This window comes from Taeniopygia guttata, chromosome 28, assembly GCF_048771995.1.
Source record: "Taeniopygia guttata chromosome 28, bTaeGut7.mat, whole genome shotgun sequence".
Lineage (NCBI taxonomy): Eukaryota > Metazoa > Chordata > Aves > Passeriformes > Estrildidae > Taeniopygia > Taeniopygia guttata.
In genome coordinates this window covers 3,147,068-3,165,063 of record NC_133053.1, presented here as the reverse complement: position 1 = coordinate 3,165,063, position 17,996 = coordinate 3,147,068, and the positions used below count along the sequence as shown (strand labels likewise).

At 42.9% G+C, this 17,996-nt stretch overlaps 1 protein-coding gene across 5 annotated transcripts in view; it reads left to right on the top strand.

Annotated features, from left to right (window-relative positions):
• The window catches only part of CPAMD8 (C3 and PZP like alpha-2-macroglobulin domain containing 8), a 54,883-nt gene that overhangs the window by 17,920 nt on the left and 18,967 nt on the right, over window positions 1–17,996 (top strand). For all 5 annotated transcript variants that reach the window (XR_012052171.1, XM_030257010.4, XM_030257011.4 and 2 more), the window contains exons 20-35: window positions 1,394–1,625; window positions 2,225–2,378; window positions 2,928–3,070; window positions 3,508–3,559; window positions 4,205–4,503; window positions 5,225–5,450; window positions 6,005–6,181; window positions 9,042–9,123; window positions 10,755–10,911; window positions 11,348–11,422; window positions 13,322–13,487; window positions 14,841–14,927; window positions 15,831–15,967; window positions 16,294–16,449; window positions 16,836–16,898; window positions 17,256–17,494. Coding sequence is in view for 4 of the 5 variants with exons in the window: in XM_030257010.4 (XP_030112870.4) it covers window positions 1,394–1,625; window positions 2,225–2,378; window positions 2,928–3,070; window positions 3,508–3,559; window positions 4,205–4,503; window positions 5,225–5,450; window positions 6,005–6,181; window positions 9,042–9,123; window positions 10,755–10,911; window positions 11,348–11,422; window positions 13,322–13,487; window positions 14,841–14,927; window positions 15,831–15,967; window positions 16,294–16,449; window positions 16,836–16,898; window positions 17,256–17,494 (2,445 nt within the window). In the remaining variant the exon portion in view is untranslated. The remainder of the gene's footprint in view (window positions 1–1,393; window positions 1,626–2,224; window positions 2,379–2,927; window positions 3,071–3,507; window positions 3,560–4,204; window positions 4,504–5,224; window positions 5,451–6,004; window positions 6,182–9,041; window positions 9,124–10,754; window positions 10,912–11,347; window positions 11,423–13,321; window positions 13,488–14,840; window positions 14,928–15,830; window positions 15,968–16,293; window positions 16,450–16,835; window positions 16,899–17,255; window positions 17,495–17,996) is intronic.

The window sequence follows — 17,996 nt, the reverse complement described above, 5'->3', positions numbered from 1 at the left end:
AACCATTCCATGTTTCTGTGATACAAGTGTATTTCCCAAGGCTTTTCCCTCTGGAGTTTGAGCTGGGGGAACCACATTCACTGGCCAGTGCTTGGAGTCTGGCTGAACAAGCACAGTGATCTCCACTTTTCATGGTTTTAATCCTTTCCCTTTGTAATAAAAACACAAAGATGAGTCCCTGAGGAGCTGCCTGGCTCCTGACAGGAGCAACAGCTTCAGGCTCACTGGGAATTCATTTATTGAGAGGAGCAACGCCAAGCCAAGGTGCTTCATGGTGCCTCAAGTGTGAGCAAATCCGAAATGCAGTGGCAGTGCAGCACTTGGTTCTGGGTGTGCATCAGGTGCCTCTGCAGATGAGGCCAGCATGTCAAGGTGGACACTTCTCAAGACCATTCTCATTTTCCATGCCCCCAAAGCTGGCAGCATGTGTGTCAAGCTCAGGGGAATAAATAAGAACTTGAGAGGAAACAACCTTGGGGTGCGCTCACAACTGCACCAATCATCCTGCCAGCTGAGCCATGAAACAGCTTTTGTTCTTGTGTTAGAGGAAATGTTTTCTGTTCCAGGCAGGGCCAAAGCTGCTTTGCAGGAGGGAAATAGCAAAGTCTGAAGAATAAAACTGAATTTCTATGATTTTAAAGCATGGAAGAGGATACCAGGTTTATGCTATCCCATTATGCTGTGCAAAGGAAAGCTAAATGCTCAGAGATTTGATTTTTAATGACTAATTTCAATTCTCATAGAAAGAATATGATAGGTTTGGAAAATTTCTAAGTCAGTCATTCCAAAACCAAGCAAACCAAAGTGTTTCTGAATCAAAACAAGCAGTTGCTGAACTGGATGTTTAGAAAGTTTCTCATTTGTCCTTGCATTCAAGCAGAGTCTGCAGTGTGGCAATGGACACAGGGACAATGAGTTCCAAAAAAACCCCACTTTTATTTCACTAGCTATTAAATCAATTATTGTTGAACTGTTTTTATCCAGGACTTCGGTATGGGATTATTCCTTGTCTTTCTTTTTAGATCTTTAGATCTTCCTTCCGAGAAGATTCTTTTTCCTGTGTCAAACCACGACACGATTTTATTTCAGAGTTTTGTTTAGATTTTTTTAACTTTGTGCAGATATTTGCCTCTAAGAAAAGCAACTTGGAAATGAGGCTGCAAATAAAGTTTTTAATCCAGGAAAAATTTCTGTTTTGCACAAGTAACTATTTACATTTCTGCTGCCTATAAATATTTGCAGGTCTCAAAACTGATAGGAAAATTCTAAAGCTCAAAGCAGACAATGCAATCTGATCAACCTGCATCTGGAAGGAATTCCCCAAAATGCTTGGGGCCATCATTAAAAACCATTTAATCAGCGTGATTAACTTTATTTTGTGTTGCTTTGGCAGTGCCAGCTCGGGGGAAGCCCAGCTGCAGGTGGAGGTGCCCGACTCCATCACCACGTGGATCACGGAGGCCGTGGCTCTGTCTGAGGAGCAGGGGCTGGGCATTGCCAGCCAGACAGAGCTGAAAACATTCAAACCTTTCTTCATCGACTTCACACTGCCCTACCACGTCATCAGGGGAGAGCAGACCAAGATCCCCCTCACTGTCTACAACTACCTGCCCCTGTGTGCAGAGGTAAAGCTCAGCCCTCAGTTCTGCCTCCTCACCACGCCTGGTGGGTGAGCTGCCAGTCACAGTGGGTAAGGGGTCAGGCTGACACAGGGGTAAGCTCAGCCTAGATGCTTTGAGAAGATAAATATTGCTTTTTTTTCAACTCAAATGAATGTCATTGCTTGGTTTGGTTTTGCTTTGAAATGCCTGTTGTAGGCTGTAGTGTCTTGCAGCACTTCAGAAAAGCAAATGTTGGAAAAGACACTTGAAAAGACATTCCCCAATTTGGAATCTCGTGCTGAACCAAAAAGAATTTCCTTCATAATCAAAAAGCTGTAAAAACAGTTAATTTTGAAGGAATATTTTTTCCCCAAGAAATTCCATCTCCGTATTCACAGTCCCCATCTGCCCAGCCTCCAATACCATCTCCCAGAAATACTTGTAGAATTGCTGAGCTGAAAGTACTGCTCTCAGTCAAATCCATGGCTAGAAACTTTGAAGAAGGAATGATCTCCATTCTGTGATTGTCATGAAGAATTCTGTGGGTTTCCCATCATTCACATAGCTCACTTTGTCTTCGCAGCTGGTATTTCCAATAAATGACATTTCCAAAACTTTCACAGGTCCATGTGAAGATTTCTGTCCCAAAAGGCATAAAGTTTGTTGGGCACCCTGGGAAGCACCACCTGACCAGGAAGAAGTGTGTGGCCCCTGGGGAAGCCAAGCCCACCTCCATCGTCCTGTCCTTCAATGAGCTGGGCCTGAGCAACATCACTGGTACACACAACTCAAAACAGCTTCTTGAGGGGCTTTTACAAGTGTTTCTTCTTCTTTCTCTCTCAGGAGAAAATTCTTATTTCCCTATTGCCCCAGTTCATTCATCCCACTTGCTGCCAACTTGGCTTTTGAACCTCATTTGTTGTAGGAACAAATGCCCTGCCTCTGGTGCACAGAATGTACAAACAAACATCAGGACATTCTCTGGTCATGAGTTTTTTTGTTGTGATGTTAAGGTTGGGCCTGTTTAATTTCCCTGAAGAGATCAGTGGAAATTTTTAAAACAAGAGAATAACAACAAATTCTGTGCAAATAATCCCAGTGAAAACTGTGCAACACCAAAAACTAGGGAAGAGTTTCTCTGTTGCTCCATGATTGTTTAAATATTTTCTAGTTTTAGATCACTCAAATATGGAAAAAGGGAATATGAGAGAGGTAATTACAGCACTTGATGTGCTGTTAATCAGATGCTTCTAATTAGTTTGGATCTCTTTAATTTCTAGAGGTCTTCCTATCTCAAAATCTCTGCTTTTCCCTTCTGTTTCTTAGCAAAAGCTTTTGCCTATGGTGGGACCAACTGCTGCCAGGAGGGGATGCAGAGCCTGAAGAATGGCAAACACTCAGAGGACTCCTACATGGACAAAAGGAGCCCCGTGGGGGTGGATTATGTTCGCAGCAGTGTCATTATTGAGGTGAGAAAACACCAATTTATGATAATTCAGAAAAATAAAAAAAAAGCTTGAGCAAATTGTGAAATCAAACATGATTTATAAAGATCCTCAAGTTGATTTATGGTGTGTTAGGGACATTGGAAATAATCAGCTTTAGTGGTACTTGTATTGAAAGAGCCCATTTGAGCTCCTCTGGTGAATCTTCAGCACTGTTCAGGAGAAAAAGTAATGGATATTTTATGGGATAAGCTTGCCCTGTTAATCTAAGAAATATGATAAAATGGAAGGTTCTCTGGCACTGCTCTAGCTAACAGAACACAGTGCCATCACTTTTCTATAAAGAATATAAACCACTGCACAGCAGCAGAAATAATTTCTGTATTTTCCAAGTCAAACTGGAATCTGTTCCTGCTAATCCAAGCCCTGTGGTTTATGCATGGATTTCTGTCTTTCTATAGCCAGAGGGACTGTCCAGAGAATATACCTACAGTGTGTTCTTCTGCCCAAATGGTAAGTTCATGATTTGAATGAGATATTCAGTTTGTTTGAATCAGTTTTAAAAAGAAGCATTTGGCTTCTTAAAAAAAAAAAGTTTAAAAAAATCTTTGTTTCCATTTCTCTGTGATTGATGACTTATGGTGTGTAGGAAGAACTTAAAAATAAAGAGTCTTTCTTACATGGCTGGCTAATTATGAATTTGCTTTAACTGCCCAAGTGATTTCTGGAAATGGCCATTAAATTCCTTTACTTTATGGAACAGTTTAAGTATTCAGCACTGTGGACAGTAACTGGGACTGTACTTTATTTTCAGCTTGTGTTTTAAGATTCAGTTCTGGAATCAGTCTGTCCTTTCTGCCAGAGATTTGGATAGCTCAGAGCTGGCTCCAGTAGTTAAACAGAGATGCTTTTGACCACTAGATTAGAACTGAAAAATCACTTGCTGAGCTCATAAGAAATTCAGCTGAGCAGTTTGAAGGATTTTCTGCCTTGAAGGGGGTAAAAATAAAAGATGAGAAGAAACATCCATGTGTATTTTAATGCTTTAAAGAAGCTGGAAACAACTCCCATGTACATGGGGAAGGTCTGTTTGAATTTCAGTTATCAGCTCTAAGCTGAGCTCCAATTCTTACAACATTCCTTTGTTTTTCTGACTAGAGAAAATACACATTTCTACACCTAACAAATATGAGTATCAGTACATGCAGAAGCCAGCCCAGATGAGCCACTTTGACCTTGCTGTGAAGGCTCACAACGATGCTCACCTGGCCCTGTCCTCGGGCCCCCACGACATGGCCGAGATGGCAGAGATTGTCATCGGGGGACAGCAGAACACCAAAACTTGGATTTCCACCAGCAAAATGGGAGAGCCAGTGGCCAGCAGGGACACACCTGGCATCCTCTCCTGGGATGAATTCCGCAGCTTCTGGATCAGCTGGAAAAATGGAATTATCCAGGTACTGCTGTGGAACGGGCTGGAAGTCTCTTTGTGAACAGAGTTTGAGCAGTTTTTCCTTGGTGTAGAAGGTGGGAGCTCCATTCCTGTTGCCTTTTACCTCTGAAGCCCTGATCTGGCTGTTGTGATCACAACAAATCTGCTTTTGCCACTGTTATGCTCTCAGGACCTCAGTCCTTGTCGTGGTTGAGACAGAGACAATACAAAGCAGCACACTTCATGTTCAGAAGGCTTCAAATCATTTTTATTACAGCATGCATGCTTTTTATACATTCTTACAAAGCTCTTAAGTTTACACTTTACTCATTGGTGATGAGACAAACAAAGTGTTTATTGGAATAGGCAGTTGCAGGTTTCTCTTATTTATCCTTCTTTCTTTCTTGGTTTCTCTGTCAATGACCTTGGTAGAAAATTCCATCAGGAGTAAACATGGATCCTCTTCTCAAACTTCTCTCTGGCTCACAGAAGTCACTGCAAAACCTCTTCCACAAGTCCTCAACATTTTTAAGTGATGAAACCTTGAAGGCGAAGCCTGTGGATTTCTCATTTAACTTCCTTGGATTGTTTTGTGGGTGGGAAGGAGAGGGGGATTGCTGCATCTGCAGGGCACAGCTGAGCTGGGAGGTGTCCCAGCATATGAGGCAGAGTGATTCCACCTGTGTGGGCTCTTGGAACTCCATGGTCTCTTGTCTTGGAACTCCATGGTCTCTTGTCCCTTTCAGGTTGGCCACGGTACTCGGGTGCTAAACGAATCTATTATTGTGGAGTGGACAGTCCCCAAACAGCTTGAGGTGAAGTACATTGGCTTTTCCACAGGCTGGGGGTCAATGGGAGAGTTTAAAATTTGGAGAAAAGAAGAGACTGATGAAAATCACAATGAAGCATTTACTCTTGGAGTTCCCCACAACATAATTCCAGGATCAGAAAGAGCTACGGCTTCAATAATAGGTATCAATTATCAGGAGGTATCACTTAGGTACCCCTTCTCAAATGTCAACAGATGCTCCAGCTGTTACTTCTGACCAGTACTTGAGTAATGCACACCAGATAAGATAGTCACAGGCACTTAAAAAAGGTTTATTACTGCTTAATTCTGGGGCAGATCATTCCTTGGGGTTTCTTTGTCACTTGTTTGAAGCCTGTTTGGGTTGACAGTGGCTTAAAGTTGGTGCCATGTGAGGGGCTTGGCAGGGGCACTGGCTGTTACAGCTTATGGTGTTTGTTTCATTGTCATCCTCGTCACAGATTGTGCTGTGTTCCAAACTGGTCTAAACTGGGAAGTCGTGGATAATGAAAGGCTGAAATGTGGATTTTCTTTAATCCAGCAAGAGATTGAAGTGCTAGGACTTAACAGCTGAAGGACTTCCCACTTCTCACAGTTTATTTAAGCTGACTCCGGGGTAGCCAGGAGATATTAGTGCAGTGAGGTGGGGGATAACCATAAAACACAAAAGGAAACATTAATTGCCTGATCCTGAACATTTCTCCTCTTTCTCCAACAGGAGATGTGATGGGTCCTACTCTGAACAACCTGGACAACCTGCTGAGGTTGCCCTTTGGCTGTGGGGAGCAGAACATGATCCATTTTGCTCCCAATGTCTTTGTCCTGAAATACCTGCAGAAAACCAAGCAGCTCAGCCACGAGGTGGAGGTTGAAGCTACAGATTACCTCGTTCAAGGTAACTCATCACAATTAAATTTACAGATGGAGAAAAGGCTTTGAGTTCATAGTTTTGCTTTACATGTCATTTTTTCTCATCAAGAATAGCCCAAGTGGTGAGGATTCATCATTTCTTGCAGGATAATCTCACAGTCCGACAGATTTTGATGGCAAGATGTTTTCCCTTGATTTGTAACCTGTGTTTCCCTTCAGTAACTCCTAGTTCAGATGTTTATTGATTTATCTTTACCTGTTTTTTCCATAGCTGATTTCTATGTTTAAACATTTTAGAAAGGAAAGGAAAATGAAATTTAGTAAAAATCTGTATATTTAGGGGGTTTTGCCTTATTCATAAATTGTCTTTTCAAGCCCTTAGTCACTAGGGTTATGGCTCTTTCCTGGACTTTTTTAAACAGTATTTTCTTAGGAACAGTATACCAAAAATCAAAATTTAGTATCCAAAGTGGTTAAAAGGCTTCATTACATGGCTCTAAGGTATCTGTCCTTTCAGTGTCCTGTCCTACTTTACTAAGCAGCTCAAAACAACAACTTTCTTTTCCTTTTTTTTCTCACTGTTTTTCTCAGCATTTGTTTTTGGAAGAGCCACATGCAAAATAGTTTTATAACTAAGTGCAATTCTCAGGACAAGTAAGAATTCAGAGATCATTAAAAACAAGAGTGACCCAAAGGGACAAAGCTCTCTTGTGTATGAGTCAGACAATACTCATGTCATGAAATCAGAGGTGACAGGGTTAGGTGGTTCTCCTCTGAAAATATAAATATAAAATGTAATATGTGAGATATTTCTTGTGTTCAGCAGCAAAAGCCCAGTTCTGCTTCCTCTGCCTGGCTCTAGTAATTTCACTTGTAATTTTCTGTGCTTGCTGGGCGCAGTGAGGCAAAGGGAATTTGTTAATGGCCCAAGTCAGTGTTTCCTTTGCAACATCATTTGCTTTTGTTTCTTTTTATGAATCTGCAAACCTTCCAGGTTTTTGGCTCCAAACTCTGTTTGCTAATTAACCCTTACAGAAGAAACCCCCAAGAGTTTTAAACCCTTCTGTGTACACTGGAGCCCTGCCAAGTGTAAGGTTTAGATGGGAAATGCTCACTCTTGAAGGCTTTTGTGATTTACCAAGCCAGAAAACTTCTTCATCCCTCAAGCATTCATCATGGAAAGTGCTGATAATAAATGCCAATAATTCCCATGTATTCCCTCTTCTTTTGAAGTGGCCTGGGCTAAACCAGACAGTATTTTTCTACTTTTCCACAAAAAAAAAAAAAAAAAAAAAAAAAAAAAAAAAAAAAAAAGCAGGTGAACAGGGGAAAACTGGAGAAGGAAACCTCTCCTGTGAGCCCCAGCATCCAGAGGAGTGTTTAGAAAAGGGTTCAGAAGAGCAAGCAAGACATAAAGGCTGTGCCACTCCCAACCAACAAGCAAAGAAGAATAACAGCAAGAGCAATGAAGCATAATTCAGTTCAAAATCACAGAATTACAGAATATCCTGGGTTGGAAGGGACCCACTGTGGCCCATACAGCCTTGGCAGTTCTGGCACCATGAACATTCAAAAAGAGGAGAACAGGAACAATGAGAAGAGTGCTATAAAATACAAGGACTGAATGTGTCCCTTCACACACTGGAAAGGAACACTGAGGAGCTGTTGAAGCAGGCAGTGCTCAGTAGTAAATCCTACCTGAGGGCTGCAGGGGAAAAAAAAGCAATTTAATTTAATTTAACATGGTTTTTTTTGGAGGAAGAAAAAAAATTCCATTCCTTAAGCTTTCTGCCAGGTATTTGTACCTATCCCACCACCCCCAGACAAAGACGTGGTGACTACAAGAGCATCATCAATCTCTGGGTCTTCATTCCTCCCATTTTCCAGGCCATTCCCTGTGAGCACTGGGGGGCTGCAGAGTAACTGGGGAGTCATGGGCAGCCCCTCCCCAGGCAGCAGAGAAATGTCACCTCCACAAATGCAGCAATAATCCACTCCCATAAAAACCTTGTGTGGTGTGGAATAAAACTCCCGTACTGCAGAATTCAGCAGGCATTAAAGTGTCTTTTGACATAATTTTCTTGCAGATGGGACTTTTCCTTTTCAGAAATATCCATCCTGGAGGGTTTGACTCCAATGGGTGTTTTAGGGCTTTGTCCAAATGTTTGTTGTGTATTCATCCATGTGGAGGGATGAATACACAGCACACATTTTATACAACTCATTTGTTGGGATGGGCATGGTTGTAGACAAACAGGTCTGAGGAGCAAATCGTTTTCCTAGTAGGAAAAGCAATTTTTTTTTTCATTTTCAGCCTCAGAAGACATTCCAGGAGAGAGCTCTTACCTTCAGCATTCACCTTAGTTATTAATCTAATCATTATAATGTTAATAATGATGTCTAAAGCAAGCCTTGGGACAGCCCCGGCAGCTGGAGGTGTTCACATGCATTGAGGTCACAGCTGTTGTTTTTATGTTACCTAAAGTTGTTCCAAGCAACAGCTTTGGGAAAAGTCAGAATCCAGCTGTAATGTCACAGGCAAAACATTCTCATTTGTAAATGGAAGTAAAATGGAAGGAAAGTGGCTGTGTGCTTAAATAAAAACCTTTTGATAATGCATTTTTTTATTCAGAGAAGTGTCAGATTTTAGCATTTCCAGTGTCCAAAAGGCAGGAGCTGCAGTGTCCCAGATGTGATCCTGAGCAGATTTCTGGACACACTGCACACAGAGCTGGCTCTCACTCACAGCAGAATAAGAAGCTGCCTTGGGCAGCAGAATCCCTTACACATGTTCCAGATGTTCTGAGTCTTCATTCACTTTAAATACTCATTTTTTTCTCTGTGTGAGGAGATTTTGGACTCCCCAATTCTTTTGTGCCTTCCAGGCTACCAGCGCCAGCTGACCTACAAGAGGCAGGATGGCTCCTACAGTGCTTTTGGGGAGAGGGACTCATCAGGGAGCATGTGGTGAGTGGCTATTTAAAACTGACCTTAAACTATTTCAAACTGAGTTAGAAAAGTGCTCAGCGTTTGCTAAACAAGAAAAAACACACAATTGGCTGGGAAAGAGGAGTAATTTTCCAGCTTCTCTCTCGTGGTATCACACACGGTGGAGAGCAGAAATAATAATAATTAATGCAATTATATTCAGTGACTATGGAATTGCTGTAGAGTGCTGCTGAGTGCTCTGACTACATTAGCTGATGTGTTGTAGGTGATTCAGGACTCAGGAGCAGTTAGGAGAGTTAAATCTGCTAATTAGTCCAGGTTTCAGGCACAAAGCTGTAGTTAAGGATCATATCTGCAACTGGAGTAGCAATTATAGGGCATTCAAGCACCTGATTCCATTAGGGAATGGGGTTTTACCTGAAGCAGGTACAGGGAAATGTGCTGCCTCTAAAAGTGGCAGAGGTAGGTAAAAAACCAACCAAAACCAACTCAAAGCCCCTCAAGGACACCGTTGTACCAACAGGATGGATTTGTGCACTATTATCTTTGGAGATACTCCTTAAATACATTTTCTATGACATCAGTTTGTTGTATATCCATAAACAATCATGTGTAGTAAATTTTTTCTCTAAAGTAGTTTACATATTCTGTAAATTGTTTAGCGTGGCTCCTCCTTTGTTCTACTTTTTAGACTGTGGATTCCTTAGTTGTGGTTTTAGTCTTTTTTTATTATAATTTTTAGTTTTGGGCCCTGGTCCTCTCTGTCTTCAGTCAGTGAGTGCTGATGGTTGGCAGATCTGTACAAATGTCTTCATTATATTTTTATTGGATGTTATCCCATCCAAGCAGGCATTTTAACACAAGCACACTAATATCAGCTATTCCACTAAGCTAAAATAGCAACAGAAATAAAAACTATATCTTTATAACAAAGTTACTTGGACACCACACATATAAAATCCATTTTAATACTTGCAAAAAGCCAATATTATAATATGTATCTATAACACAGGGAACTTCCACCTCAGCTCCAGCATCTCCCAGTCCCTGGATGTGAAATGTGGTGACACAGAATTACTCAACACTCCAAAAATCCCCTGCCAGGCAGCAGAGTTTGCTACCCTCCCATTCCTCAGGGGCTTGTAAATGCAATGACTCAATCCCCACAAGCTGGCCAGTGCTCACACTTGTTGTCAGAGGTTTACAATTCCAAAAACACTTCTGGTGCTTTCTGAAGTCTTAATTCTGTATAAAGTGTAACACAGCTTCAGGCTTGAGGAAAGGATCTGAATTTCTGAGGTGAAATATGCTGATTCTTAACTGTAAAATATTGATTCTTAGTTTAAAAACTTTAATAATTTGGGGTAAAAAATAACTACATTTCAGAGTGTGCCATAATTATGACAAGCACACCTTTGAGTGTGTTTCACCTTTTCAGCTTAGTTTGTTGACCTTTAATCCTTTTCTAATCCAAAGCCTGAACAGTGTTTGGGTGCTTTTGTGTCCCATGAACATTTTAACAACAATATTTAGTGTTTCCCAATGAGACTTTTTTCAATTTGTGCTTTCTAAGAATATAGTTTTTTTCCTTACAGGTACTTTAATCTAAATTTGTTTTTTCAGTTAAGATGGTTAATTCATTTTTACAGGCTAACAGCTTTTGTCCTCAAGTCTTTTGCTCAGTCCCGTGGGTTTATTTTCATTGACCCCAAAGAACTCACAGCTGCCAAAGACTGGATCATCCAGCACCAGAAAGAAGATGGTTCTTTCCCTGCTATGGGCAGGATACTAAACAAGGACATTCAGGTAAAAACCACCCAGGATCAACTTGCAGCAAGGACATTTTAAAAGTTATTATCAGAGCAGGAAGTGATGCAGTTTGAATATGAATTTTTGCACTTGAAAGGCTGGAATGCTGCAGGGAGAACCAGGGGAATTTCAGTTCAAAAAGCTCTATCAGAACGTGTCTGTGGGGTGTCCCCAGAGGATGGAAAGCAAGGTGTGAAGTCTTACAAAATACTGCATTAAATGTGTCCTCAGGCCAGGGACAGCTGGCTCCAGCCAGTGTGGGCTTTTGTTCCTAAATTTTGTGCTCCTTGTGTGCAAAGAAAAGAAATTTGGTGATGCTTCAGCTTCTCCTCTAGTTCTAACATATCCTTTGTATTGCTTCAAAGTATTTTTTTTTCCCCAGAGTCCTTTTCTCTAGTTTTCATCCAGTGCTTTGTGTTGTTTGCCCTTCCAGGGTGGGATCCATGGGAAGATCTCCCTGACAGCTTATGTGGTTGCATCTCTTCTGGAAACAGGTGTCACTTCTGAGGTAACAAAAGCTTGGTTAAAACAGCTCCAAAAATTCTCCCTAATTTTTTTTTTTTAATCTTCATTTTGCTGCTCTTTGCCTTCAGAGGTTCTGTGCTCTCTAGAATGACTGACAGCATCCAGGGAAGAGAGGCTGCTGGAAAGCCTTGAGATTGTTCTGAAGTTAAAGAATCTGTTCTGAAGTTGTTCAAGGTGGTCTCCCACCCTCCAGCCATCAGTTCATTATTATTTCACCAGAGCAAAACACTTCCCTGCAGCCCCATCCCTCAACCCCTTCCAGAAATTACTGCAAAAGGAGTTTTCTGCCTCTTAGCTTCAAGCTGTGAGTGCAGCCTGTGCAGATCCTGCTCTCCTGCCTGTAGAGACTCAGAAATGCTGGCTTGGTGCTAAAAGCAGTTTAACTTGGGGATCCACAGCACTCCTGTGGTCTGGCTTGGCTGCAGTGGCCAAAATGCTACTGCTGTTAGATTACAGTGCCTTTGGAGAGCTGAGCTCCTGCTCTGTGCTGGACTGAGGGCTCTGCAGAAAAATGTTTCTGTTCTTTGCAATGAGATAGAGCAGGAACACTGCAAAAAAGAGGAGCAGCTATGTAGGAATGGCCAACTCCACTGGAAAATACTCCAAATTTCCAGTACAGCTGGTGTTTTAGGGACTCCTCCTTAAAACTCCTGGTAAAACAGTGCTCCTGCCCTCTGATGTGTTTCTGCCAGCAGGCAGTTCCACTAGGATGGAGCTGTTTAGATAAGATTATGGTGGCACATTCCCACTAACAAGGACTGGGAAGATGCTCCCTTGCAGATGCTCCCCTGCCCTTCAGCCAAGGGAGAGGGCAGTGGTGGCTGTGCACAGGCAGAGCTGCCTGGGAGATGAAAAGAGGAGGTGCAGTGGATGTTGCAGCATCTCTTGGAGATCTGCTCTCACACAAAAGGGTCCATTCAGGCACAGCCCAGTGAGTTTGTGGAGGTGTCAGAACAGCCAGTGCCCATTCAGGACCTCTGATAACCTCAGACTCCTCACCCATCCCTGTGGAGCCCGAAGAGTGAGCCCAGGCTGCTGTTGCAGGCAGATGCCCCCTAACCCCCTGTCCTTGTTGGAGTGGAAGGCTTTCAACCTTATTAAAAATTCAGAAAACCCTGCAGAGCTCAGGGAGTAACTTCCTGCCTCCCTGTCAGCAGTGTCCCCCTCTGAGCAGTGATGTGATGCTCTCTCTGGGCTGCTGTGTGTCAGGGCAGCCCCAGCAGTGCAGTTTCTGTGGATTCTAATGGTTTTCCTAGAGGAGATTTGTGAGTGTTCCTAATGATCTTAGCTAGGAAATGAGGAAGGGGAAGGTTAGTGCCACAGGGAAATCAAAGGAAACCAAATTACATCAAGTCCAATTAAATTGTTTCTATAAATTATCAGAGCCACGTTCCTGCATGGTGAGGTCATTGGGGGAGTTAATAAAACATGTTTGTTGGCTGCAGGGACCCCTGGGAACCTTGGCCTTTATTATCCTCTGGCGTCTGCCAGACGCTCCAGAGTGTCAGGAACACAATCAAACCTCCAGCACAGAACTCGCCCCTGCCCTGCTCATCTGCTGCCTTGCAGGGGCACAGAATTTCTTCAGCTTTAGGGAGGAAAATGTGTGTCTCAGTGTTAGCCTAAATCATTCTTACTCTGCTCTTTGCACCTTTTTTTTTTTGGAATTTTTGATGCATGGCTATTCTCATGGTGCCCAATGTGTCCTCAAAGCATCCATGCTGTTCTGCAGAGAGAGCAAAATGTATAATTCCGAGTTTCTTCTGTGGTTTTTGTTTGGTTTTTGTTTGGTTGTTGTTTTTTTTTTTTTTTTTAATGAATAAAGCAATTCTAACTCCTGAAACTGTTACATCTGCCTGGGCTCTTTCCCCTGCGAATGTAGGAAGAAAGAACAGCTGTAGACAAAGCAAAACACTTCCTGGAGTCCAACCTGTACTCAGCAGAAGATCCCTACACCACTGCCCTGAGTGCCTACGCCCTGAGCCTGCTGCACAGCCCCAGTGCAGCTGCCGTGCTGCGCAGGATGAACAGCATGGCCATCACCCAAGGTAGGAGCTGCAGCCCTGCCTCTGCCCTCACACCTGACACGGATGAAAAATCAACCCCACAATTCCAATAAAGATTTGTAGGGAATGGGTTTGTTAATTCACAGCGCTGTGGATGCATGTGGGGACTCATTCCCTTCAATGGACATGAGCACCTCTGAGAATTCCCGATCCTTTTTTATTACCCTGAGTAATTTCCATATGCATAGAATTTCACAATAGGTTAATGCATATTCATTATGCTGATTTCACATTACACTTGTACTCAGTTTTTGTCAGGAAGTACAGAAAGAACCCTTGGGTCACTCTGCCCTGTCCAGTTTCAAGGTCTGAGGAGTCTTTTTTATCTCTTATCTTTTAGTGTAGAAATTTACATTCTTTTTCTTTAGATGGGGTACTTTTGTTAGGCCTGCAGTTACCAGACTAAGCAGCATATTTAGCAAGCTCAAAGTGGCACATTTCACCTAAATCTAAATAGATTTCTACCCTGTTAAATTTTCACTCTGTCTCACACCAACCCAACACAGCCTGTGTGAGCTGCTGCAGAGCATGGGGCCTGGGGGATGAGGATTCTTCACTGGCAGGTTCTGCAGTTTCACTGAAAGAGGCTGATTTTGTGGGAAAAAAAAAATCCCATCTCTCTAAAGTTATAACATTTGTGTTCATATGGACTAGTGCAAGGAAATCATCAGTTTCCTCTCACATTTGGGCTACCATGAAGCTCCTTTGTGCCTTCTTTAGGATCAGACCCTTGGTAGGATCCTTTAAATCCTATCAGAAGAGGAACACCAAACAGGACAAACTCTAAATCTGGATTTTTTTTCAGTACATTGTAAAGAAAAGAAATAAGAAAACAAAGAGGCAAGATTTTCATACAAACCCAAGGTGGCACAGTTTGGCTTTGTAAGGCAAGGGTGCTCCTGGTTCTCTTTGGAGAGGGCTCCTGAAGGAAGGCAGGTGCAGAAGAATCACAGAATATCCTGAATTGCAAGGGACCAGCTCGTGAGTGAGTGGCTCACACAGAGATCAGAGCCACAGCCCTGATGTTCAGTTCAGCTCTTTAACAGCAGAGTGATTTTGAGCTGTTCAGAGGCTCTGCAGTGCCCTGTAACACCTCACATTCCCTGCTGGTGTATTTTAATCCAAAATCCAAGAATCACCTGATTTGTCACATTGAATCATCTCTGTCATTCCAGAGGGAGCCCCTTGCCCAGGGACTGGGTGTCCAAAAGGAGGGACAGTGCAGCTCAGGGCATGGAGCCAATGCAAAAGTAGAATTTGACTCTTCCCATGCCCAGAGGCTCAGCTGCACTCCTGCTCTAATAACTCCTCTGTCCCACTGCCCTCTTCTCCTAGATGGATTTACACACTGGAGCCTCACAGGAACCCTTGTCACTGATGAAGACACCTTCATGGGATTTAATGATGGACTCTCTCAATCAGGTATTTGGGAACCTGCAGAGAAAAGGGAAGGGGCTGCCACAACAGCCTGCACGTATTGCAGTGAATTGTTTATAAAATACAAGGTATTCTGAAATTGTCACTCGGTCAGGGAAGGGTCCAGAGAAAAAGAGAGCTCAGAAAATGCAGGTAACATTATGCTGAAAGAATAAATGAGAGACAGAGCAAGATGTGGTCCAGACAGGACAGATTTTTCAGCCCCAGTTGTCTCATCAGCTTTCGCTCCAATTTTATAAAGATGAAATCTCACGTAGATCTCACTCTTCTGTCAGGGAGTAATAATTCAAAATGGAAATTGGAGGGAATTTAAATATATTTCATTTTAGAGATATTTATCTTTGTGTTTTGAAATGGACCTAAGGATTGTATCACTGACACTTCAGCTCATTATTCTAGACTTTGGCTGTTAAAGCCACAGAAACGGTAAATGATGCTGTAATTTTCAAGCCACTTAAAACCATTGACTCTTTGGATATGATATAGGTGCATCAATGTTCAAGAGGGATCTGACTGGATATTGTATGAAAATCTCTAGGGCAGGACAACAGTGTGGGCAGCAGCAGAGTAGAACTGGAGTGGGAGAGGAATTACTTGTGGGATGCAGTCAAGAAAAAGGAGTTTGTCTGCTGTGTGAATATCTTTATTATTGGTGATCTATTGCCTGAAGGGAGGCCTATGTTGAAAGCAGAGATATCTCAGGGAGATGAAGCTCTTTGGGTGCAGAGATTTTAACTTCCCTTTTTCTGTGTTTACTTCTACAGACTTTTAACTTTTTAGAATTATTTTTCAGTTAGTAAATATTTGTAGAACTACCTCTCAACCTGCCTGGATTCTCATTTCTAGGTGGTATTTTGATATTTTTTTCTAAATTCACCCCTCTTTCAGTTGTCTCTGCAGAGGTGGAAATGACATCTTATGCCCTTCTGACCTACACGCTCCTGGGAGACGTGGCCTCTGCACTCCCTGTAGTCAAGTGGCTCTCGCAGCAGAGGAATGCACTGGGAGGATTCTCATCTACTCAGGTGGGCAGCCTCTGCAAAAGGTGGCTGGGATGCATGCACTGTCAATTGATTCAGCAATGTGGAGTTTCCTGACAGAATCTGTTTGTGTTCTGGCAAGAAGAAGATCTTTCCAGTGCTCTTTACTTCTTCCTCCTCAGACTGGTAATTTGAAAGGAACCCAGAGTTTGTCCTCACAGGTGCCTTTGATAGGAAAATTGGGCAAAACATGATGTTTCTTTTGCCATATGAATTAATAAGGGAGATCCTGCCACCTGGAGCTGAGCAGAGCTGTTTGGAAGTTTGCTGTGCTCCTGTATCTTCACTCTTCCGATTTCTCCCTCTTCCAGGACACCTGTGTGGCTCTGCAGGCTCTGGCTGAATATGCCATCCTTTCGTATGTTGGAGGAGTCAACCTGACCATTTCCTTGGCTTCTACTAACCTGGACTACCAGGAGACCTTTGAGCTTAACAAGATGAATAAAAAAGTCCTTCAGACTGCAGTGGTAAGTGGTTTTGTGCAGGCAAATTTTTAAAGCAATCCACCGGAGCTGGGCTCTGAATGAGGACTTGGATCAGGGATGGTAAAAGCAAAAGTTAAGCACTGAGACCTGTGGGACTTTCTGTGGGTTTGTGGCTGGATTCTGCTGTGAAGGAGGCAGCACTCCTAATTAAAGGCATTTTTCACCATAACCAATGCCTGATGTTTATTTTGTGCTGCTGTTTGTCTCTGCCATGGTAAGTGCAGGTGGTGAAGAGACTAAGCCATGCTCCCTTCACTTCTGCAGGGCCCTTTATGAAGGTATTTTGTACAGAACAGAGCTAAATTTAATATTCATTTCCATTCTGAGTGCCATGTCTTGTCTGTGTCTCACTTGTGCATTCTCCCCAGATCCCCAGTATTCCAACAGGGCTGTTTGTGAGTGCCAAAGGTGAAGGCTGCTGTCTGATGCAGGTAAGCTTGTCATGTGGCTGGAGAAAGCATGGCAGCAGATGATCTCTAACCTCACAGCCTTGTTTGCTGTTTTTGTAATCCCACTTTGCTGCAAGGAAGGACTTACACTTGGAATTTCTCTCCAATAATGTGGTGTAGCTTTGATTTGGGAAGTGAATGTGTAGATGTCTATGTAAGCTCTGGTAGAGCTTATATAGAGATAGAACTGTGTGATAAAACCTCTGTTGCCTCTGTGCCTGACATTTTCCCCCTCTGAAGAGATCTTATGTCTGTGCTGGATGTTTTTAGACACTTGAAAACATTGGAGCTGTAATAACCCGCCCTGTATCACTTTGCTTTCCCCTCTTTTGTCTGCAGATCGATGTCACTTACAATGTACCCGATCCTATAGCCAAACCAGCCTTCCAGCTCCTGGTGAACCTGAAGGAGCCCAAGGCAGAGCAGCCCCTGCCAGCCCCAGCCCCGCTGCGCTCGGGCTCCGCCGCCCAGCGCCGCCCCGGAGCCCTGCACAGGGACAGGGCCCTGGGGGACGACGAGGACCCGGCCTCAGACCAGGACCACCGAGAGTACAAAGTCATCCTGGAGACCTGCACGAGGTAGGAAATGCCAGTCCTGCTCCCCACTGAACTCTTGGTTTGCTGGTCTTGTTGTGCACAGCCCCTCTGTGGCAGGAAAGCGCAGCGTTCTCTCTTCTGCGATCTCAGGAGTTTAAGCTGTGGGTTGTAGGACACAGTCATTCCAAAATTACTAATGTGATGTGATTTCCTTGTGTAAGGATGAAAAGAAAAAGTTCTGGATTATTTTCACCACTTGGGTTCTAGGACAGAGTCATTCCAAGGTCATTCTTGATCTTTTCAGTGCCAATAAGAGAAATAAGAAAAACGCCTTGAGGTTTTAGCACTGAGCTTCATTATTGCCTCTCCAAACCCTGAAAATTGCAAATGTGGTGTGGTTTCCTTGTGTAAGGATGAAAAGAAAAAGTTCTGGATTATTTTCACCATAGATAAAGCCACAACCAGAGGAAATAGAGAGGGCTCACAGCATCCTGCTGTGCAACAGGATAAACCATTCCCAAGAAATTCAGAACTAATTTCATGT